The sequence below is a fragment of the Falco cherrug genome, chromosome 2, assembly GCF_023634085.1.
Source record: "Falco cherrug isolate bFalChe1 chromosome 2, bFalChe1.pri, whole genome shotgun sequence".
Classification (NCBI taxonomy): domain Eukaryota; kingdom Metazoa; phylum Chordata; class Aves; order Falconiformes; family Falconidae; genus Falco; species Falco cherrug.
The window spans coordinates 34341044-34362649 of NC_073698.1; the positions used below are offsets into that span (position 1 = coordinate 34341044).

The 21606-nt window shown below is 41.8% G+C and overlaps 2 protein-coding genes across 3 annotated transcripts in view; one reads left to right on the top strand and one right to left on the bottom strand.

Annotated features, from left to right (window-relative positions):
- The window catches only part of WBP4 (WW domain binding protein 4), a 24302-nt gene extending 9825 nt beyond the window's left edge, over positions 1-14477 (bottom strand). The window contains exons 1-7 of one of the 2 annotated variants that reach the window (XM_055703337.1): positions 14343-14477; positions 7942-8014; positions 6414-6476; positions 6192-6315; positions 5281-5502; positions 4335-4390; positions 1215-1281 (exon numbers count right to left, since the gene is read on the bottom strand). In XM_055703337.1, coding sequence (XP_055559312.1) covers positions 1215-1281; positions 4335-4390; positions 5281-5502; positions 6192-6315; positions 6414-6476; positions 7942-8014; positions 14343-14344 — 607 coding nt within the window. In that variant the 5' untranslated portion in view covers positions 14345-14477. The remainder of the gene's footprint in view (positions 1-1214; positions 1282-4334; positions 4391-5280; positions 5503-6191; positions 6316-6413; positions 6477-7941; positions 8015-14342) is intronic. The other variant, XM_055703338.1, reaches the window with a different exon arrangement.
- Positions 14467-21606, top strand: part of ELF1 (E74 like ETS transcription factor 1) — a 92245-nt gene continuing 85105 nt past the window's right edge. Inside the window, exon 1 of the mRNA XM_055703330.1 lies at positions 14467-14594. The gene's annotated coding sequence lies outside the window, so the exon portion shown is untranslated. The remainder of the gene's footprint in view (positions 14595-21606) is intronic.

The window sequence follows — 21606 nt, forward strand, 5'->3', positions numbered from 1 at the left end:
ACAACTCTGTGAGTATGTACCTAGATGTATCTTGAAGAAAAAAAGGTGCAATAAACTGGCAAGAAGTGACTTTGCATGAACAGAAAAGTCTCTTAAGGGTACTGCTGTCATCTGCCTTTAGACTAGTAACTGACAAAGTTCATGTTCCCAGGTGCCACGTATAGCCAGTGGAGTAAGGTGCAGCCTTCCAAAGCATGGCTTGTAGTGCTAAGCCTAGAGATATTGGTCTCTTAAGTTACATGCCTGAGACGAGACACTACAACTATCTCCCTTAGTTAAAAACTCGTCTTGTCTTCATTGGCGTTAACAAAACTGACAAATAATTCTCAAGTATTTCCGAGGCACTTACAGTTATACAAAAGTAATGGATCACTTTAAAATCTCACAAACCAAAATTTTACCAAATACGATGATTACAAAGACATTCTTCACAAGTGTCATATGTCCATGAAGCACTTTAAAAAATAACACAACCAAAGGCAAATAATGTATCCGAACTTAGAATGCAATGTTTAAAAATAACCAGCATCTCCTTTCCCTTTCAAAAGAAGAAATCAAATAATCTGGGCAGGGGAGTGGCATGTTAAAAAAACTAAAAGGTTTGTGGGGTTTTTTTTTTTAATTCTTGGTATCGTTAGGAGCACCACTTCATACCCATCAGCAGAAGGAAATCTCATAGCTAGCATGAAATCACTTGCTCTACGGAGAGGCATCACTGACCTTAAAATGTATTCAGATTTAGAAAACAGATGCTTATTCTGAGGGAGTTACCATTAAGTTCCCCATGTAGGGAAAAAAAACAGGTAAAAGAATGAGGAGGCAAGATTCTGGACTCTCTTACTAATGCTATGTCAGCAAGAGGAAAAGTTTAATAGATTCTTATTCAGTCCTACAGGCTTGTCAAAATAAAGCCCTGCCTCTTTCTGGTTTCCAAATTACAATTTCAATATCTATGTAGAAAAGGAGAATCCGTCGTTTATAGTTGCAAGTTGAACATCTAAAACAACCTATGAAGTGCAAATGCATACACACTGACAATACAGCTACAATGGCAGCACCGACTTAAGCAACAAGCGTATTTCAAATAAAGTAGCAGCTTAAAAAATACAAAACTTAGTAACAGCCTTAAAATGCAGTTATTTGCAAAACCAAATGCTTCTCTGAAAATCCTCTCCTCTGAAACAGAGCTTAGGTGGAAAATAAGCTCTCCTTACCTCCTGTCTGTGTGTTATAGTAATAGGTATGACCATCTTCAGTGACACCTTCTACCCACTCCACTGCCTAAGAGAAAGATACAGGAGCTACTTAAAAAACTTTTAAGGACCAGCCAAAGCATCACTTATAAGACCATTCAACCCTTGAGTATTTTTTGTTCTTGATAATTTTAGTGTTTTAAAGCCTGAACCCCTACAGTTGTTAGAAAGTATTCCCTTTGACTCAAATGAGATTGAATTGCTTAACTTACAATACTGCAAATGCACATACACAGTTTTTTTCAGTGGCTAATTAGTACGAAGCAGTACTGTAAGTGTTGTCATACAATTAAAATTATTATACAGGCCATTATTTTACATGTTCTTGATTTTCCAAGGTATTCACCCTGAGACTGTAATTTCCTGTTTGTGTCATTGTTTTTAGTAGAGATTGATAAAAATTTTTTAGAAGACTCAGAGTTTTGTGAGGGCTACAGAAAACCAATACCAATAAATATGATCACAAATTAAAGATAAACAAACAAACAAAAACTCTAAAATTTATCCCAAAATAGATCTTCAGCAAAAATAACTGAAGAATCAAACTTTGCAGGAATGTGTGCCAATGAATTTACTTCTTTAGTAAAGCACAAATTTCAGCAAACCACTGTTTTTCCCTACTGATTAATAAATTTGGCAGAAGTTGCTGGTACATCTTTGAGGACGTGTAATTAAAGATGTTTCGCAGAATCAGCCCCAACTAGACGATCAGTCATTACCCATGACTTAACATCTTAAGAACCCAATTTCCATCAACACGTAAATGTACAACTACTTCACTGCTCTGCCCACTACTAATACTGCCCACTCCTCTGTATTAGGCAGAACATCTATGGAGCTTCACCATACATTATTTTTGCATTAATATCTATCTGTGTGTATACAGACACACATCTAGACAGGCTTTTGTACACACATATCTATACATCTGCTTAATACTCTATTAAAACTTTGGTGTTTTTTCAAAAAGCACAACAAAATCAGAAGTTATGTTTCTTGCACCCTTTCTGTAAACAGAAAAAATTGTACCAGCAGGTTTAGAGCAGGGAAAAGCAAGAAAGCCTTCAGTGAGCAAGTTTCCTCAAGGTTTTGCTCTCAAGTTTCGGTGTGCTAGTTTCAATAAAAGAAGCAGAAGGAAAATTTACGTTATGTAAGTAGAAAGAGGACAAAAACATAGTTTTAAGTATAACCTGTCCTTTTTGCTGAGTTAGACCTCGTTCTTCAAGGTTTTCAGTTGATAATCTGACACTAGGCAGAGTATCCTACTACCTGCATGCTAACAAGCAAGATGTCAATCCAGCTGAAGTTACAGGTAGTCTTTCACATGCCTTTTCATTACCATTTTCTCCACCTCTTACAAAGTTTAAGCAGCAAGCTAATGTGCTGTAAAACAAGGAGGCCCTGTGAATCTTGCTTGCACTACGTATTGCAAGCATGCCCTTTTATTTCTGGGCAGTGAGTCCTTCTTAGAGATCTGGAATGTTCCCCATATCTTTAGCTCAGACTAAATAAGGGAGCAATCAAATGCTTGTTTTTAGCAATAGCAAAAATAACTCAAGACACCACAAAGTCACTGGGCAGGGTGAGGGAGGAATGGCAAAATACAGCCATGTGGCATTAGAGAGATATCTGAGGCCAAAGGTGTGTGTTTATGATATAGCTGAGATGAGCTAACTTCAAATTGCTGCCAAGAATGAAGCTCCTCTCCTCCATCTGCTCTCCCCACACTGGCATTTTTCTGATTACCCAGGAAGCTCATGACAAGGGAATAAGCCTACAAAACACTAACCTAAACTCTTTGCTCCCTGAACTAGTTCACTGTCAGGGCAAATATGCACCAAGGACCATACAAGCTTAGTCACAGGACCACTTTTTTCAGTGGAAGGCTACAGTAAGACTGGCTTATGAATATTGCAAAGCTACATGCTGATTGAAAAGATTAAGTTGAAGTGCTGGTTAACAAGTTGTGCAAACCCTCAGGATAAAGGAATCGGAAAGCCAGAGTTGCATGTGATGGGCAGCTCTCACACAAAGTGTGCAGTGTCTTAGGAACAAACACTGGATGGCAAAAGCCTGCATTTTTTACATAAAACACTGCCCTAACAAGAGATGGAGTACAGACATGACGTCATGTACTTTGTGAATTGATTCAATTGCCTAAAAATATACACAATTATAACCATTTTCTCCTCTGACTGCAACTAAACCAGTATCAAGCATAGGCTACCTTCTGAGAGGGGCCAAGATTGTTTCAGAATGTCAGGCACTCTGAAAAAGCCAAGCTTTTTTGGTCTCTAACATAAAATTCAACATTAGCAAACAAAATTGACTTTAATTTATACTGTACTTATGACATCTATCTTGAAAATGGGGAAACAGATCACTTCACAGGAGTGTCGTAGAAATCCTGTTTTTAATGTTGTGAAGCACAAAAATCCTGGAGTGGTAAGCATCTGGGGAAAGTCCATTAATCATTAGAAGAAATATAACTGTCTTTGGACTATTCTGCAAGTTTTCCTGTGCTTTAAATAAGGACAATAAAGTAATATGCTAAAAGGTTGCTTGCACGTTGTTTCCGTGACCGTAAGAATCCTTTGAAAAAGACAAATTATTACATAACTGTATCCTAAAGCAAACACAAAAAACAGGCATTCTTTTTTTATAATTATCTGGACAATGCAATCTCCATGTTTCTTAAGACAAAGGAGTCTTAACTATTTCAAATGTCTAAGACTTATTTTTTAATTACATTCAATCACAAAAGGATGAACAGAATTTATTCATAATTTCTGAAAAGCTTTCAGTTTTATGGGCATCAAAAAAGTATATTCTGTAAAAATACAAATGACACTATCACTTCTGTTCCCATGATAAACAAAGCAGCCAAGAAAGATTTGTATAGTAAAATTTCAGTTTTCATCAAGGATATCATAAAACATTCTATATAGCCAAATTATGTTTTCCTAAGCTTACTAAGAGCAAACAATTAATCTTCTGCAATTAGAAGACGTGCAAATTGCTTACCTTTTTTTTTCTGGTAACTGTTTACAAGGACACAGAAAAGTAATAGTATTTGATTACCGTTTTTGAGTTTTGAGAGCTGCCTTGGAATCCTTTAGGTTTCTCCCACTGCGATTCTTGAAAAAACAAAACCACATTTTACCTATCATTCAATCCTGTGTGTGTTTCATAATCTTTACAAAAAACAGATCTAAAGGATATGACACTGATGTATGCACACATACAAATGAGTAATACAGATACATCTTATTGGAATATACATCATCCTTGATCAAACTATGGTATGAACAATAAACTGAAGTACCATAATTACAGTTGGCTTTTACCGGGACTAACCACCTTCCAGACTCTATTAAACTATGGCTGATACAGAGACACTGGAATTTTGGTACAGAAAAGACGCTTGTTTTTTGAAATGGTAGCACAGGCCAGAAGAACCGAAACACACAAGATTTTTACCTTTTGGAAGTTATCTTGTATGAGGAAAGACTACAGTAAATACTAACGTCAATCCTTAAATTTGTAAGAAACTGTAATATTCTCAGTAATCATAAAAGAGGGTTACTTTTACGCTCTAAAGCAGATCAAACACATAGCTCCTCAACCAAAATCAGTTAGATAAATCCTGTGAATGTGGAAAGAAACAACCAGACAGCAATCCATAACTGCTCTCATTTACTTGGGCACAATCAATTTATTCACATTCCTCATCAGAAAGCTTCTTTAGGAAGAACACAGCTATCTTTTGTATACCTAACCTGTGAAAGGCTAAACATTTCAAGAAACTGTGGAATTACTGCATTCTTCCATTATTAGCAAACAGCAAAAGCAGTCTGAAGTTCTGGATGCCTAAGTCTTGAACATTAAATATCTAAACTCCATCTAACTGTTCACGTTTGAATTACTAGCTTACTACTGAAAGAGCTAAAGAGTAAAGAAGTGCAGGTAGTCTTTTCTTACTTATCTCCAATAACTATATCTGCATTCGCTCCTCACTACTTTTTACCTCCTGTTCTTGTGTTGTAGTAGTATGTGTAACCTTCAGGAGAAAGTCCTTGTACCCACTCCTTTGTTTCAATTTTTGGTGGCATTGAGGCATCCTGAGGTGTCTTGTTTTTCTTTTCTTTCTTTTCCTTCTTTTCCTTCTTCTCCTTCTTTTCTTTCTTTCCTTTAGTTTCCACTGTGTTACTCTGTGTTTTACTCTGTGTCGAACTGGGACCTACATCATCTTAAAGAAAACAATACTCCCTTTTAAAAAGAGCAATAATCTGAGCTTAAATATTAGTCACTCTTGAGCAACAGCAAACAGGAAATTTTGTTCTTATGAGTATTTTCACTCAATAGTATTACACTCAAAGCAGGTAAACTTAAAAAGATTATGTTCAAAGAGTCTTGCACTGTAGCAGTACTATAGAGTCCTAAGAAAGTTTAAGTATCAAAAGATGAATAACAAGAGAAAAACTCTAAGGACCAATGACCTCTAACTAAACAACAGCAAAAAAGAAACTAGAAGAGTTATGAAAAAGATGGCTTCTACAGGAGCTTGAATCTACAAACTGTTTTTAAAGGCTAATATGTCTTCGCACAGACAGAGCAAAGATACTTGCTGAACTGCAAGATGAGTAGGAGATTCTTATCTCCCCTGTTTGACACTGGTGGAAACACAACCTCTCATACTCAATAGGAATTTTTGTCTCCAACTGGCAAAGTGAAACTTAAAATCAACGAAGGGAAGCTACACAGCTGATTCAAAGGACCAACTAAAGCCTATTTTTTGTTATCACTGTTTAATTTTTCTACTCCAAATCGGATTGTTCCATGCAGCAGAGGATACTGTAGCTTCTACTTAAGAAAAAACTTTCCTATTCAATATTCTTTCAATTCTGTCTTTAATCTTCTGGCAGTTATATGAACTACCTGGCTTAATTCCAAGCCTTTTCAAATCCTCTTGATATGCTTTCATTGCAGCCTCCTCCATTGCTGCAAATTCTTTTGACATGTTTTCTTCTTCTTTTGCTTTTTCCAAGCTTTTCTTTTTAATCTAAAACAAAACAAGAACACAAAGAGAATAAATTAAACAAATCTGATAATGAAAGACATTAAAAATAAGCATCTGTGCAAATAAGATATTTGAGTTACCTCACTAATTCTATTTGCCACATTTTCTTTATGATTCTTTCCTCTTTCATGAAACTCAATGCTCTTCAAAGTGAGAAAAAAAACAAGAAAAATAATACATATTATACAATTTTAATTTATTTATTTTTAATTAAGTTAAAATTCAGTTACACTAAACTTAGTTAAACAGCCTGAATATATCCTGTTCTGAAAACACAACCAACACTACAGCTATAAAATGACTACAGGAATTCAGGGACACTGAGAAACTATCAACATAGAAATCATGAAAAAATCAGTAACACTCCAAAATGGTATCACAAAATTTCATAGTCTGTTATTTATAAGATTTAATATTTTTCAAATAATACTGTTCAGCACACATATTAGCAACAAGTAACAGGGAGACTGGGCTCTCTCTCTATGCTATCCTTCCAAATATCATACTTTGATTCTTGTTTTACCCTCTCTGTTTTCACGCAAACTTTTAAAAACCATATGGTTTATTTAGTGTTCCAAATACTAGCTACAGTCCTTAGATTATGCTACACCCCACAGATATCTTACGAACTTAAATTAGTCTGCAGGTCCAGAAATCGGGGGCGGGGGAGGAGGAGCAAAGTGGGAGAGTTGGGTAACTAAGAACAGAACAATCTCCAAGAAAAAAGGTGCCAAAGACTGAAGCCAGTAGGAACTGCAAGGAATTCAGCTCTACAGATAAAACAGTGGAAGTCCTCATGCCTCATGTGGTACTCGCTAAAAACATCTGACCTCACTTAGGTGTTCAGAAGTTAGATGCCTAAGGCTGGCCCAGTAACCTTAGAATTTATTTGCATGAACTGATGAGCAGAGGATGCACACCCAGGGGACAAGTCATCTCATTTAAAGACAGATTTTGTAAGTTACCCAAATCCCCCCCTTTAATGTGTATTTCTTTTCACTGACTACAAGAAGAAACCTAAACCAATTAGCTCCCACTCATCATTCTGAACTCCAGATCAAGTCCAGCTCTAGGACTACCCCTGGCATTAAGTCAGGAATGAAAAACTTATTTCTAAGTAAGAAACTAATGGGTCTAAAGTCTACAAAAGGCATCTGCAAGTCAGGAACACCTTTCTGTAACCCTGTAACGTTTCTGTATGAAATGAAAGAAATGCGCTTTAAAGCTCAGCGCAATGGCTATACCAGGCCTACCATATAAAACAGTACGTATGCCAGGTTTTGCTTTCTATTTGCATATGAAGGCTAGGAACTGCCGCAGACAAAGTTTCAAGACAGATCAACTGTTAAATTACAGGACTTGCAAAAAAAGCAGGGTCAGGTATTTCAGTTCTCATCTGTACTGCCAAGTAGAACAGCACACAGCATCTTGTATGCAGGCATACGGTGCTCACAAAATACATTCTAAATATTACAGGTATAACAAAGGCATTTTTAAAAAAACAAATGTCATGCATCAATAGATTAGTATGAAAAATGATGTTAAAAGCCTGTAATTCAGATTTCTAGTGTTTCAAAATCATTGACATAGTATGGTAGACCATCGTACAGGTCTGTTGTCTGCTATCCAGCACTTGCAGTAATCACAGAACTTTTTTGGTTGCGATTTCCAGTAATCGGCCCTGAGGAGAGAAAAAAAAAAAAGTATAATCTGAAACAATAATCAAAGCGACAGGTTAGTATACATACATATACATAGCTTCAGAAACCAAATTCAGTCTTCTTCACATGACAAAGGACTAAGAGTTCATTTTTCTTTTTTTTTTAAAAAAAAAAAAGTATGGAAAACAAGCAAGAGCAGCTATATTGACTACTATGTCCCATAAAGCACAGTTCAGTATTAGGGCTGTGCCCATCTGACCCCCAGACTGCAAAATTTTTACAGTGGAGGTGATGGTGTAAGAATCAAACTACAAGACAAAGCAAGCCAGAGTGAAACATACCGCTCTAGATATCCCAATTAAACACAGAACTGTCAGAAAAGTGCAACTTGCACTATTTTTCATAAAAATGCATACTATAAATGTTTCTAAGTGTAAAACTTCAGATTTAATGTCAGAGTCTACTCTAGATACTGTACACAGCTTAGCAACACAAAAGTGCGGTTCTGGACATGAGCTACTGTGGAGAATCGTAGAACAGATTCTGACCTGTGGGTCACAGGCACAGTAAATTGGATGTTTCAGTGTAAAAGTTAATTTCTGATGTAAATTTTCAGTGTAAAAATGTATTTCTGAACCATGCAATTTAGGTAAGTTGCACATGTGTAACCAAATTTGGTGAAAATTCTTCAGAGCTCAAAAGTTAGTACATAAAAGTATTTAATGATAAAACAAACAACCCCTCCAATGGTTGTTTCTTCATGAAAACCCTCCTTCCAATGCCAGATGAGGCTTGTGCAGAAATAATTCCATTTCTCATTGGCTTGCAGCAACAGATGCAATGCTTTGGTTCAACAGAACACATTCCAGCAATGGAATTCTATGTTCTTAAGTTAAAATGAAAAAGAATGAGGGGTGAAAACAAAAACAATTCAAGATTACACTGAGAACATTAAAAAAAGGTCAGTCCAAAAAACGAATCTTTGCCTTCTGTCTGCATCAGTGTATGGAGTTCAAGGAAAATAATTCCTGACACTTTTATTCAAGAAAAACAAAACTTTTGCCATGCACAACAATAGCCCCTTCAATCCTTATGATACATGTGAGCAGATCCTTAGTAACAGAAAGACTTGATCAATTCAACTCTTGAAATTTAAGCAGGAATCAAAATACACTCTTCCTACCAGTGCTTAATGTAAAAATATAGCTTCCAAAAGGCATGATTATTTAGAAGTGTCAGTACAAAGGATATGCTCTGCAAAAATACATCAACCTATAAGCAATACTGTGTTAACAATGCACTGCTTTTCAAGACATTTTCTGGAAAGCTAGAAAGAAGCAACTAGGCGTTCCTTGATTTAAACAGAAATCCAGTCATCCCTAAATAGTATACTTTAAAACTGGGTGATTACTTAGTCACACATTTAACTAAAAGACTTTTGAGATTTATATATCAAAACATACTAGGGCCAAAGCCTGGGAAATTGAATACTCTGGCTGTAAAACCACTGAGTGGAAGGAAGAAATCCAGAGCTCAGAAATACCTTGAGGCCCTTCTTCCTATTTGAGCTATAGCTCCTAAATAGTCTCCACATCCTACAATATCATCGAAGATAAAGTTCCAGCTAAAACTTGGGTTAACCTTCCAAAGGAATGGACCAGTTCTGACAGAAAACATAAATTGTGAAAGCCTCACTGTATGTTTCAGATGTGTAAGAACATCCGCATATTTCCAACTTTAACCTAACAGAGCTGGCTCTCTCTCTTCAGCAGAATCAAGTGTAAGTGCTAAAATTAAGACTGTACAGCTGCACCCACCAAAAGCCAAGATCTGAGAGTGCAATGAGCTGTATTTTCACAGCTAAATTTCCCACTTATTTCTTTCCTAAACATAAACACTACTGGACGTCACATCTGCTGCAAACCACTGTAGCTACACATGGAGTAATAGTCTGGAGACCCAGAGGGGACACCTGGGCCTTAAGTACAAATCCAAGCCTTCGTAACAGAAGCCTTTTGCCTTCATCTCCTATTGGTTTTGCTAAAGATTGGAGCTGGCACTCTGTTATTACATATAAAATAAATGTAAATGATACTCTGTGCAGAAAACCTGATATCCTGGAAACCTTAAATACTGCATTTCATGATTAATGAAGTTAACTGTGTGAATTACGGTCCCAACTCTGTGACTTATGAGCATGAGGAGTGTTATATGCTAAGTAATTATCTTAAAAGATTTTCCACTTGACTTCATAACACTCAAAAAACCAGCAAGCTCTACTGAAATATCCACCGAGTAACACCTGCCATTGCAACAATGGTGGAGCCTGCAAAGCACCAACAGTGCTGCAAACCAAAGAGTAGCGTTTGGGAAGAAGGAGCAACTGAAGCAAGACCCCACTTCATCAAGATGCTAAAGGTGCTTCACAGGCTTTGATCAGAAAGCTGAAAGTTAATCCAGATCGATGTCAATGTTTAAGTACATGATTATTTTATTAATCTGCCAAATACAGGCTTGAGAGTAGATGCTGTTGAAGTGGTACAGAGGTCTTTTATACTTGAACAATTGTGTACATATCAAGGGAAACATAGTTATTTTAAAAAGCCACTGCAGTCAAAACGGTACAGCTTTTAAGACTCCTTATCTTCTGCCTGTGCTTGCATCAGTAAAATTAAGGCTGATTCTTGTTTGCAGCTTTACAGCTCGGCCAACCTGCTCAGGACCAGAAAGTTTACCAGCCAGCCAACACCACCACAACCATCTTTCTTCCTTTCACTAAAGCAAGAGAGACAGTCATAGACTCAGGTTGGAAGGGACCTTAAAGATCATCTAGTTTTAACCCCCACTGCCAGTCCAGAGTGCATCAAGTCTGGCTTGTCCAGCTTTGCAGGGCTGCGCAAGTCAGCTTGGCAACTGGCTACTGTGCACACAGGGAACAGAGCAGCACCAGTACAGATGGGTACCAGGCAACTTCTGGACAAACTGCTGTAAACTTTCAGCCAGTGTTGGAAATCCTGTACCAACTTGCAAGAAATTTGTGTGTCCTGAAGAACAGTGATTTTCTTTCATCTTTTACTGGTCAAACCACTCAGGGGCAGAACGTGCAACAGTTCAGAGGGCTAAAGGGGAATGAGGGAAAAAGAGGCAGTGAACATCAAACTGTTTTCTTGAAACTTTAATGAAATTACAAACTTTTTGCTGTGAACAGCTGTGCAGTGCAAACAGTGTCAATGTTTAAACCATCTTCAGATTTCTGAGATTAATTTAAAACTTCAGGGGGAGCGAGAAGATGGCAAAGAACAAGTAGCAACTCTGCATTAACAATGCCTGCCACATTTGCCATTTCAAAAGATAGGAAAACACTGAAACTCAGAAGACAACTCTGAAACTCAGGCATTTTTACCTGGCATAATTCATTTCTTGAGCCAAAAGAGTAACTCAGCCTGTGCTGCAGTGACCAGGTGACACATTCCAGCACATGAACTGCAAGTCTGGGAGCACACAGTGGACGGGTTCTGTCAACAATGTTCAGAAAGTAACCTACAGAGTAACTCCAGCAGTGGGTCCAGGGACCCGAACCATCAACCTACAAGCTGCTTTTCCTCACAGGTTATGGTATTATTGTTTTAACAGGTGGTGTCGTCAGCTTTTCTTACACAGGGAAGCTTAAGAAACCCTCACAGAGAAGCTATATTCAGCTGAGACCACTTTGTCAAACTTTAAACCTTGAGACTGGGCTGGCAGCTTTTGTTCCTACCACACACTGGCTGAAATTAAAAGAGGCAAGGAGAGAAGAAACAACTGTTTCAGGTGGCTCTGAACACAAGAGAAAAAAAGAATTTGGCTGTGCAAACAAAATCTTTCTGGAAAGAAACAAAATCTGGAAGCATTTGCTTTGACTAGCTCTGTTATAAAACATCAGTCTTGAAATTTGGCAGATGTGGGGGGGTTGTATCTGTCCAAATTATAAGCCTTTAGGGGGTAAAAACCACCATATGCATGCTCAGCAGGTTTTGAGATTTTTTTTTTGTTTTAGTATCTACAACCTCTGAAGACTTTACAGAAAGTTAGCATCTTACAGCTTTCTGCAGGCTGGAGCACTGAACAGCTTGTGCATGCATCCTCATATTGAATACAGGTGTGCAAAGTAAACTATATACAGATTCAAGTTCTTGACTACAGAATGAAATCAATTCAGAGCAGCTATTGTGGCTGCTCTGTAACAGCCACACAACAGGACACAGTATTCAGAAACAGTAATAAATTCTATTTGGGAATACTGTGTATTTCTAGAAAGTAAAATAATAATTCTGTAATGGAAAGAAGTAGAAAGACAAAAGAAAAAATCCCCACATATATTTCACAACAGACCCTCCTCTACATGGAAAACCATTCCAGAACAGCTAATTCTAATTCAAATATCCCAGTATTGGTAAGACCTAAGAATGCAACACTAAAATCAGGAGGGGAGGCGGCCAAAAAGGAAAAGGTTTTCCAGTACTGTGAAAGTAGGTCCCAGCGCTATGGCCCTAACGACACATGCTCCCAAAGAATTCACAGCAACTCCATTCATTCATACCGCACGAATCTTAGCCTAAAAACTCTTATGAGAGGCATAGCCTTAATTTCTATTTTTTTTTAAATGGTATTTAAAAATAAGGACTCAAGAAAACAGCATCCCTAACACACCAAGTACATGGGGCTGTCCTACCTACTCTCAGCTTGTTGGCCTTCTAATATACCACAGAATATATGCCTGTATGTGGGCTCCCACAGAGTAGTACTGGATGGGAGTTTCATCCACATGAAGCAGGGCTGTTCTCTGAAGAGTTTTGTTCTTCTGGCCTTCAAGCTGATTCTATTTTTGACAATCCTTCCATAAACTCGAATTTACAACCCAAGTGGCTGCTTCTTTTTATTACTATATTAGCCCCCTCTGAACAACATACAAATCATAATATCCTGCAAGACAATCTGAGCGGTGAGCAGAGTCTGCAGAAGCTGCCCAGTCTGACCTGTATTGGTGCTGAAGCTCATTTGCATGGATCTGCTTTGCCAGATCTCCTTTCTAAATAGTAAATTACATAACTTCAGAAGTAATCCTACAAATATTTTTAACAATGCACAAAAGCACACAAGAATATCAGGGCAGGCAGTGTTCCACATGTATGGAGCAACAATGGCCTTCATTTCCCCTAACTTCAATTGTCTGAAAAGTGAGATGCTGAGTTGTCCAAGTTCTCCATGTCAATAGACAGAGATTATAATTTCCAAAATAGGTATCTGAGAAGCAAATGTAACTCTATGGGTGTGTGTTTCTTCCTTACACAGGGAACCTAAAGCAAACTGCCCGAGTCAGCCTTCCAAAGTTAAGTATCTGGAGTCAGGGATATCTACTGAGAGCAGAGGTCTGCTGCTGTAGATGCAGCAGGAGGATATGGGCTATTTCAGGAAGAATGTGATAAGAATTAGAAGAGAGGAAAAAAACAGAAACGTAAATTGGGTCAGGAGGCTGTTCAGGTATAATTTTAGCAATAACTAAAATTAAGAACACTGCTGTAATGTAGTATCAGTCAGCAAGACAGGCTCACACAACCTAACCATCAAAAACTTCCCCAGAGAAAGACCTCTGACAAAATTTTTGATCAGGTTAAGAATTTATTTTCTTTTTTCAGCAGAGAAGTCAGGATATCTTGAAAACTAACAGACATGAGCAAATACCATTCGTATGACATTCTCAATAGAGACCAAAGCTTAGATATTTTTTTTATCCCCCCAAACGTGGTCACGTATTAACACAGTTTTCCAATTAATTTGCAAATTAAATACTTAAAAAAGACGGAGATGGCCAGCAAAACCGAGGCACTGAGGCCTTCCCCCGCGCGGTTCACCCAGAACCAGAGGCGCCGAAGGAGGCGCCGGGGCGGGGGGCAGGGGGACAGGCACCCCCCGCAGCGCTCCCCGCTCCCCGCCGCAGGGCGCCCGGTAGGCGGGAGGCGAGGCCGCCCCGCAGGCGGGAGGCGAGGCCGCCCGGCGTGTCTGCGAGAGATAAGGGGCCGAAAGCGCAGCACAAACAACCGGGGGGGTGGGTAAGCCGGACTGGAGCAGAGGGGCCGGAGCGAGAGGGTAGTAACTGGGTCAACGAGGCAGGGGCCGCGGCCGCAGGTGGGCACAGCCGCAGCCCGGCCGCCCCGAGGCCTCCGCACGGCCTGCGGGCACCCGGGGCCCGACCCCGGCCACCGGAGCCCCCGCCCCGCCGGCCCTGCCCGACCCCGGCCGCCGGGGCGGAGGGGCCGCCCGCGGAGCACGGCCGCCCCCGCCCGCTCCCTCCCGGTCCCCGGCACTCACATCGTCGCGTCCCCGGGAGCGCCGCCGCACCGCGCCGGTCCCCTCCGCTCGCCGCCAGCCGCGCCGCGCCGCTGAGGGCGGGCCGGGGCGGGGGCAGGGAGCGCAGCGACGGTAGCCGGGAGGGCTCAATCCGCGCTCTCCTCCCCCGCCCTTCCCCACCTCCTGCCTTCGCCCGCTCCTCCTCCCCCGCCCCCGGGAGAGGCGAGCGCTCTGCGGGGAGCCGCTCGGATAGGGAGCCACCGCCGCCGCTCGGTGAGTGCCGCCCGGCCGTCCTCCGCGGGCTGCGGCCGGCTTCGCGCTCGGGGGGACGGGGAGCCTCCCCCCCTTCTCTCGCGGCGGGCGAGCCGCCGGGGCCCGCGGGTTCGAGCCCCGCCGCCGGCAGCACCCTGTGCCGGGCTGCTCTCGCCCCGCCACGGCTGCGGGAAGCGGGAGGTGCGCGGGGGGGTGCGAAGGGGTTGGGGGGGCGGCGGCGGCGGCCTCCTGCGTGCGTGTGGCGGTGCGCGCCTTCGCGCCGCGGCCGGCGGCGCCCCGCCGCGCTGGATGCCCATGCCAACTTTCTGAGGAGTTTGGGCAGCGCGTAAGATCGGGATATCGGGAGCGGTGTCTCGTGCAGACTTCGCCGCCTCCGTCCTCCTGCTCCCCGTCCCCCTGCCCTGACCCGCCGCCTGCCTCTCCCCGCCGTCCTGGGGCAGCGGCGGCCCCGCGCTGCACGGGGCGGGCGCGCGCGCGGGACGGTTGGCGGCGCGCACGCGCCTGAGGCGGCGGCGGGGGCCAAGGGGGGCGCCGCCCCGGGGCGGGGGAGGGGACGCGGCACGGTCTCACTTGGTCACCTCCCCACCCCCCCTTCCCCCCGGCTGCGACACGTTGGCCCCGGCCGGGCAGCGTTGGCTCCCAGGGGTGTCGGCCCCGCCGGGTGGCCGGGGCGGGTGAAGCCCCTCTCCAGCCCCTTCCCCCCACGGGCAAAGCCCGTACCGGCTCTGTGCGCCCCCCGCCCCAGCGCTGCGCGACTTGTTTGCCGACGGTGCCGCGAAAAAAGTAATGTTAATTCACCAACTGCAGCTGGCAACCTTTTTGCTGTAGTCACGCACAAGGGTGGAGGAAAAGCCTGTGGAGTGAGTCATGGATTTAAGAGGCCCTCTGGTTGTTTATGGCGAAAACAGGGGGTGGCTCCTTCGGCGTGCGGGAAATAAGCGGAGTGAGGTTTGCTGAAGTTTGGAATAACAGGGCGAGACAGGGATGCCCGTGCATACCACCCCCCCTGCCCCAGCTGGCTATCGAGCAGCCTTGGAAAGGAGGGCGGCAAGCAGCGCTGCTTTTTACTGAAGGCAGAAGGGCCTGCGGTCGGGCTGTCATAGCGAGATGTGGTAGTTATGCATTTGTCAGCATTTCCATTATAAGTGGCGTTCTTACGTAGTTTACAACTTGGTTATAAAAATATGCACTGGGTTGAAATTTGGTCAATGGCCTCTTCTCCGGAAACATCCTCTAAGCAAGTTTTGAAATGGTTCTGCTTAGATGCTAAGGGGAAATCCATGGAAAGTATTGGCTTTTAATGTGTCTCTGAACTTTAAAACTTAGCTGCTTAGGCACATGGATGCATTTACAGCTGTTAGTGAAAAAAAAAAAAAAAAAAAAAATCCCATGCCCCACCACCATCACCCTCACCACCCCCCAAGTCTGTTAAACTGGGGAAGAGTTTAAAGGCTTAGCCTCTGCAGGCCTTGCTTTTTACATGTTAATTACTACAGCAGAAACTCTGGAGACTCTTGCAAGGTCCCTGCACCCTCCCGTTGGGGCACCCACCTACAGAAGTGATGTAGGGCACCACGAGTCTGCACAGCTCTGACCTTCGAGTGCCAGGGCAGTTCCAACACCTCAGTGCTGCAGACAAGAAGCTGGTGTTTAAATGAAGGCGGAATATGTTAACTTTGCTCTGTGGGATTATTTTATTTTTTTTTTACCGTGTCTGTTCAGATGTTGCTTCTGAGACAGGGAACGGGGAACAAGCACAGTATTCAAGAGGTTTCGTTTGTATACCACTGTATATACATGTATCTGGATCCCGTGAAACATGCCTGCCACCCAGTGGATATGTGGCTGATCTATATATATTCTATACATTGACTACCTCTCTGCCCCATCCAGCCCTTCCCTGTTGGTAAGTTTGCAAAGTCAAATGCTTAGGAGCTGTAAAAATGCCAGGCTTATCTGGCCGCCCTGAGTCTTTGCATGATGATGGTGTCTGTTGTGATGTTATCTGCCACCATCCTTCCCAGCCAGCTCAGATGATGAACCAGCTCAGGTGATGAACCAGTGGCACATTTGCCAAAGCATACCAGCTCCCTGGCTGGGTAGTAGCGAGAAGAGGTAATGTGAACAAGGCCGATGATTGTATGCAGAGGGAGAGGCAGTTTCACACCTGGGACGGCTGGAGAATTGGGTTTTGCAGCTCCTGCCATTGCCACAGGATTTCCATGTAAACGTAAAGGTTTTGTCACATGGTCTGTTGGTTTTTCTGGGTGCCTGGCCTGAGTCCCTGGGATCTCCTTTGCAGTTATGCTGAGCTTGTCCATCTGGAACAAAAGTCAACAGCTGTTTGCTCTTGACATACAGAAAATGTTTTGTAGGTCTGAGCGTGTTAGAAATGCAAGTCTTGAGTGTCAGAGTTGCTGGACAGTGTCTGTAGCTTTTTCCTTTAGTCTTTCCATATCTTAGTTTCCCATCTTTTAAAAAAATGTCGATAACAATACCTTTTATTTGATGGATTGCTGTCGTGATGAGAACCATAAAAGAACCTGGGAGAAAAGAAATTATTCCCTCTGTGGTTTGAAATTGTGTAGTGATGGTCTAGAAAACAAGGGCAGAAAGAAGAATTTGTGTGTTAACTACAGGAAAGCTTATATGGGGAAAAAAAATGTGACCAGGTCAGTTGCAATTAGAGATTGACCTCCATGCATATAAGCACTAGGAGACGTGTTTAATTACTGTAAGCCACTTAGTTCTAAGAATTCCTAAATTCTGCCATGTTAATCTCACTTTTATTACTGCTTTTTGTGTGTGATTTCCTAGGTTTTCTTTCCCTTAGGAAAAGAGCTAGGGTAGCATACTTGTGCCATCATCCTTCATTGACTGGATTCCTGATGTAACATCTGGGATTCTGCTGTTTGAGCACTCTGTTGAGATTAACCAGTGGTCATAGGTTGTGGCTGTGGTCTGTGTTGCTGTGAACATCCATAAGACAGGGCAGGGAAGGGCAAGGAGAAGCAGGACTTCTGCTCGTGTCCCAAGTACCTTGTGCTGTCATGGCCTCCACCAGCCCTTACATGGAAAGCCTGGAGCATCCTGCTGTTCCCTGGCTTGGAGCGTGGTTATTTGAGCTGCAGACCTGCCCTTCACAGGAGCTGGGCAAGAAATTGTTGCTGTGGGGATGGCCTATCGTCTGATCAGCATGAGGCGTTGAGAAGAGTGTGGACATGGCCTAGCAAATACCTGCTGAAAAAGCACAAAGTGCAGTTTGTCTTTGAACGTTTGATCAGATGCACTTGGATTTTTCATGGGGGCAGCAAAATGGACACCTGCAATATAGTGGCTCCAGCCCTTATGTCAGACTTCGAATCTGTCACCAAGAGCTGGAAGGGTGCTGTAGCCTTCCAAGTTTCCCAGAGACTTCTGTTAACATTGAAAGACAGCATTTTCCTTGGTCTTGTTCTGAAAACAGCTAAAGTATTTTGGCTAAGTTCTAATCGCAGTCTGCCTCTTGCCGCACCTCTCGCTCAGAGGTAACCTCTACAACACATGGAACAAAATTTAGCCTGAGGCAGACATTCAGCTGGGAAAATTTCAACCCAAACAGTCAAAAGTCTGGCCAAGTTACAAGCAGCTGGAAGCAGCATCTTGCATTGGAAGCGTTTGGGAACTGCCTAATAGCCAGTGCTAAAAGTTTCATCAATACTGTTTACATGTTTATGTACATGGAAATACACTGCTGAATTATAGTATTTTACTTGGTTGACTAACTGGCAGCCAGTTGATTCTGATTTTTTTTTTAATAGAGAATCAAACCTAAAATTCTTTGATTAATTGTACAAATGCTTTTCCTCACTCACATTATTCATTGTTTTCCTGGCTGAAAAATTGAAAACTTTAAAACGGAGCCTATGAAATAAATGACAAACCAGGGCTTACTTGTTCTGAATCTTTCAGAATGGCTTAACAATTGTTAAAGACCAATTTATAGAACTAGAGCAAATTGCTTCCCAGCATTTTGAATTGTAAAAAACCACATCTCCCAAATTCCTAAGCTATTCATCAACTGTTCTGTTGTAGCAGACTCACCCTATATTGTGTCCCTGATATATCTATTAACTCTGCAGTGAAGTGTGAGTATAAAACAATTGTGCCATGGAGTCACTGTGGAATAAATACCACAAACATTGGCAAAGTTGCTTCATAAATCTTAGTTCAGAAATGAACTTAGGCGTGCCTTTCTTCTATGGGAGTGCAGCTGTTTCTTGTGGCATCCCCTGAGGGCTGAATCTTGGCGTAGGGCTGTTTAGTATCATTATATTCTCAGTTTCTGTGATGATATCTCGTTGTTACCAATAGATTACATGCAGGTTTGTGTGTGTGTTGAACAAATTACTAGTACAGTGTGCTGCATTTTTTTAAAATGGTCAGAACACAGCAGAAGGCATTTTTCATGCAGCCACATATAAAGGAACCAGGAATGCAGTTACACCAGCAGGATAAGAGACTGTCTTCAAACTAGTAATTTGCAAGAAGGCTTAAGAATGTGTGCAGAGAATCGTCTTAACAGGATTTTTCATTGTAATGCTGTGACTGAAGTGTGATCTTTGGCTGTATAGCAATATAAATATTGCACAGAAATAGGAAAGAAGGTATGTGGCCTTAGTAAGATTGCCGGAATTCTGTCTTCTGGTGTTGCTGCTCACATGTGAGGGAGGATGTGAAATATTAGTAAGAGCACGGTGACAAAAGTGATCCAGGGTTTGGAAACCCAGCTTCACAATGCAGGGTGTACAGTTTATTCAGCTTGGAAGAGACTAAGTGGGGAAATGACGCCTGTCTATATTGTACATATGTGTAAGGAAAATACATGATATTTACTTGACCCTACTGAGACATCCAGTGTCTGGGAGATTAAGTTAAGATACATTGTACCTTGAAATAATAAGTAGCAATGAGGGCAATAAAGCATTGTCATGGATTTGCTGTTGCTGGGAGTGTTTAAAGTGAGAGGGGGTTTCCTTCTCAGAGATGTGCTTTGGCTTGATTCTGTGGAGGACACTTGCAGTGCACGTAGAAGAGGGAAGGACTGTGCTCAGTTGAACTGTATTGTTGCTAGATTGCGAAAATAAGATTATTTGCAGTCCTGTCCATGTATTGTAGCACAAGTTGCTACCTTGGACAAGATTATAGTAAAATGTCATGCTTCAGAACCTGGCTGGTCTTCTCTTGGGTCAGGAGCACCATTTCTTCTTGCTGCTTAATTTGACTTCTGGGATTATGAGTAATTATTGTATACTTTCCTCCAGAGCATCAACATCTGGTGGCAGCTGGAGACAGGATATCGGGTACTCACCTTCCTCGCTTGCTGCTCTCTGTCAGTACAGTTCGCTCATATTCCTAGGTTAGTGTACTGTCTTTGCTCAGGATGCTGACAGCTGTATTCAGGGATGAAGAAATTTCCCCTGCCATTAGATAGACAAGGACGTTGCTCACTGTTCAGAAGTCAGCTGCTGAGGGCTCAGTGTACCTCCAAGCCTGCTCTCACCTTAACCACCTTTCTGTCCTTTGGGTTTGCCTCTCCTGCTGCCAGATCTCCTGCTGCAAGCGGACACCAGAGATGGGGACATGGGAAAGTGTGCATATGGCTTGACAGCACCCCTGGTAGTTACTAGAACAACAGAAGTTATGGTGGTGAAATCACTTTGTTGAAGCGATACCTGCAGAGCTCTTTTTCAGGCAGCTTCACAAGAAAGCTGAAGTTTTAGTTTGCCTGGGAATTGCACTTGGGCCTAGATAGTTATGAGATGATGTTTTATTAATTCCATCATTCATTCTTTTTAATACAACATTCACATTTTTTCCTCTGGCATCTGAATTTGAAATATACTTTAAGTGTTAGAAGTATTGCTTTTTGTGGAAAATTTACTTTATAGCACTTACTCTAGAGTGCCTGGTACGCAAAAGAATGCCAGGGTTTGATGTTCAATATTTCACACAGTGGCTTTGATTTGGGCTTTTTCATTCACACCTTAAAATATCCTATGAAAGTTTTAAGGTTAAAAAATTGCATTTTCTGTAGAGGATGACATTACTGGAAGTTTTCCTGTGGAGAAGAACTGAAACTTGAGGAGCATAAGTTCTTGTAAATCAGTATCTCTAGACTTCCCAAAACCATGCATATATTTCCGCTTACTTGGAAATAACTTAAGCACTAAAGTACTCCTCTCAAGCATGATTTCTAAAAACACTTTCCTCAGCTACCCTATTGAGATATGTGTGTTTGAGAAAATAATGACAGTACAGCCTTCTAGGGTTTGGCCTGTATATCCATTGCTACATTCATTGGAGTAAATGATAATGCACTATTGATTTCTAGGGGATACAGGATCCAATTCACTAATAAAGTACAAATCAGATTGCATGTTTTCAGTTTTTAAGAGCTCTGGTTAGGTTATTTAATAAATTTCTTCCCAGAAAATGGCAAAATCAAAGAATCAACAGTAAATTTTGAATCTTATTTTAATGTTCCAGTAGTTGGATAAAACTTGGGTTGATACAGGGATGATAATGAGTATCGCCACGTGATGCCTGTTTTGAAAATGTGGTCATAGTTTGTATTTTGCCACCTTGTGACATCTTACTGTGTTGGTAATATTAAGTGATTTTTATTCCCTCACTGGCTGTCAAGTGAAACAATGTTTTAGGATGAGATTAAAATTTACAGAATTGTCAAGTGACCTAAATCCACCTCAGGGGCATATCAAAGTTGAAAATAATACTACTAAATAGCTGAGCTGTATAACTGATTGTATGCCTAACAGCACTAGATGTGCGTGTAGGATAATTATGCACCCAGACAACCAAATTAACAAAGGCTACAAATAGTATTAGGACTGTGTTCTCTGCCAGGTTTGGTTTCCCCCTTTACCAGTGCTAAATGTAACTATAATCAGGATAATCGAGAATTAGGTGTTTTTATTGAATGCATTACGCTATACCTGATGTGTGTGTGTGC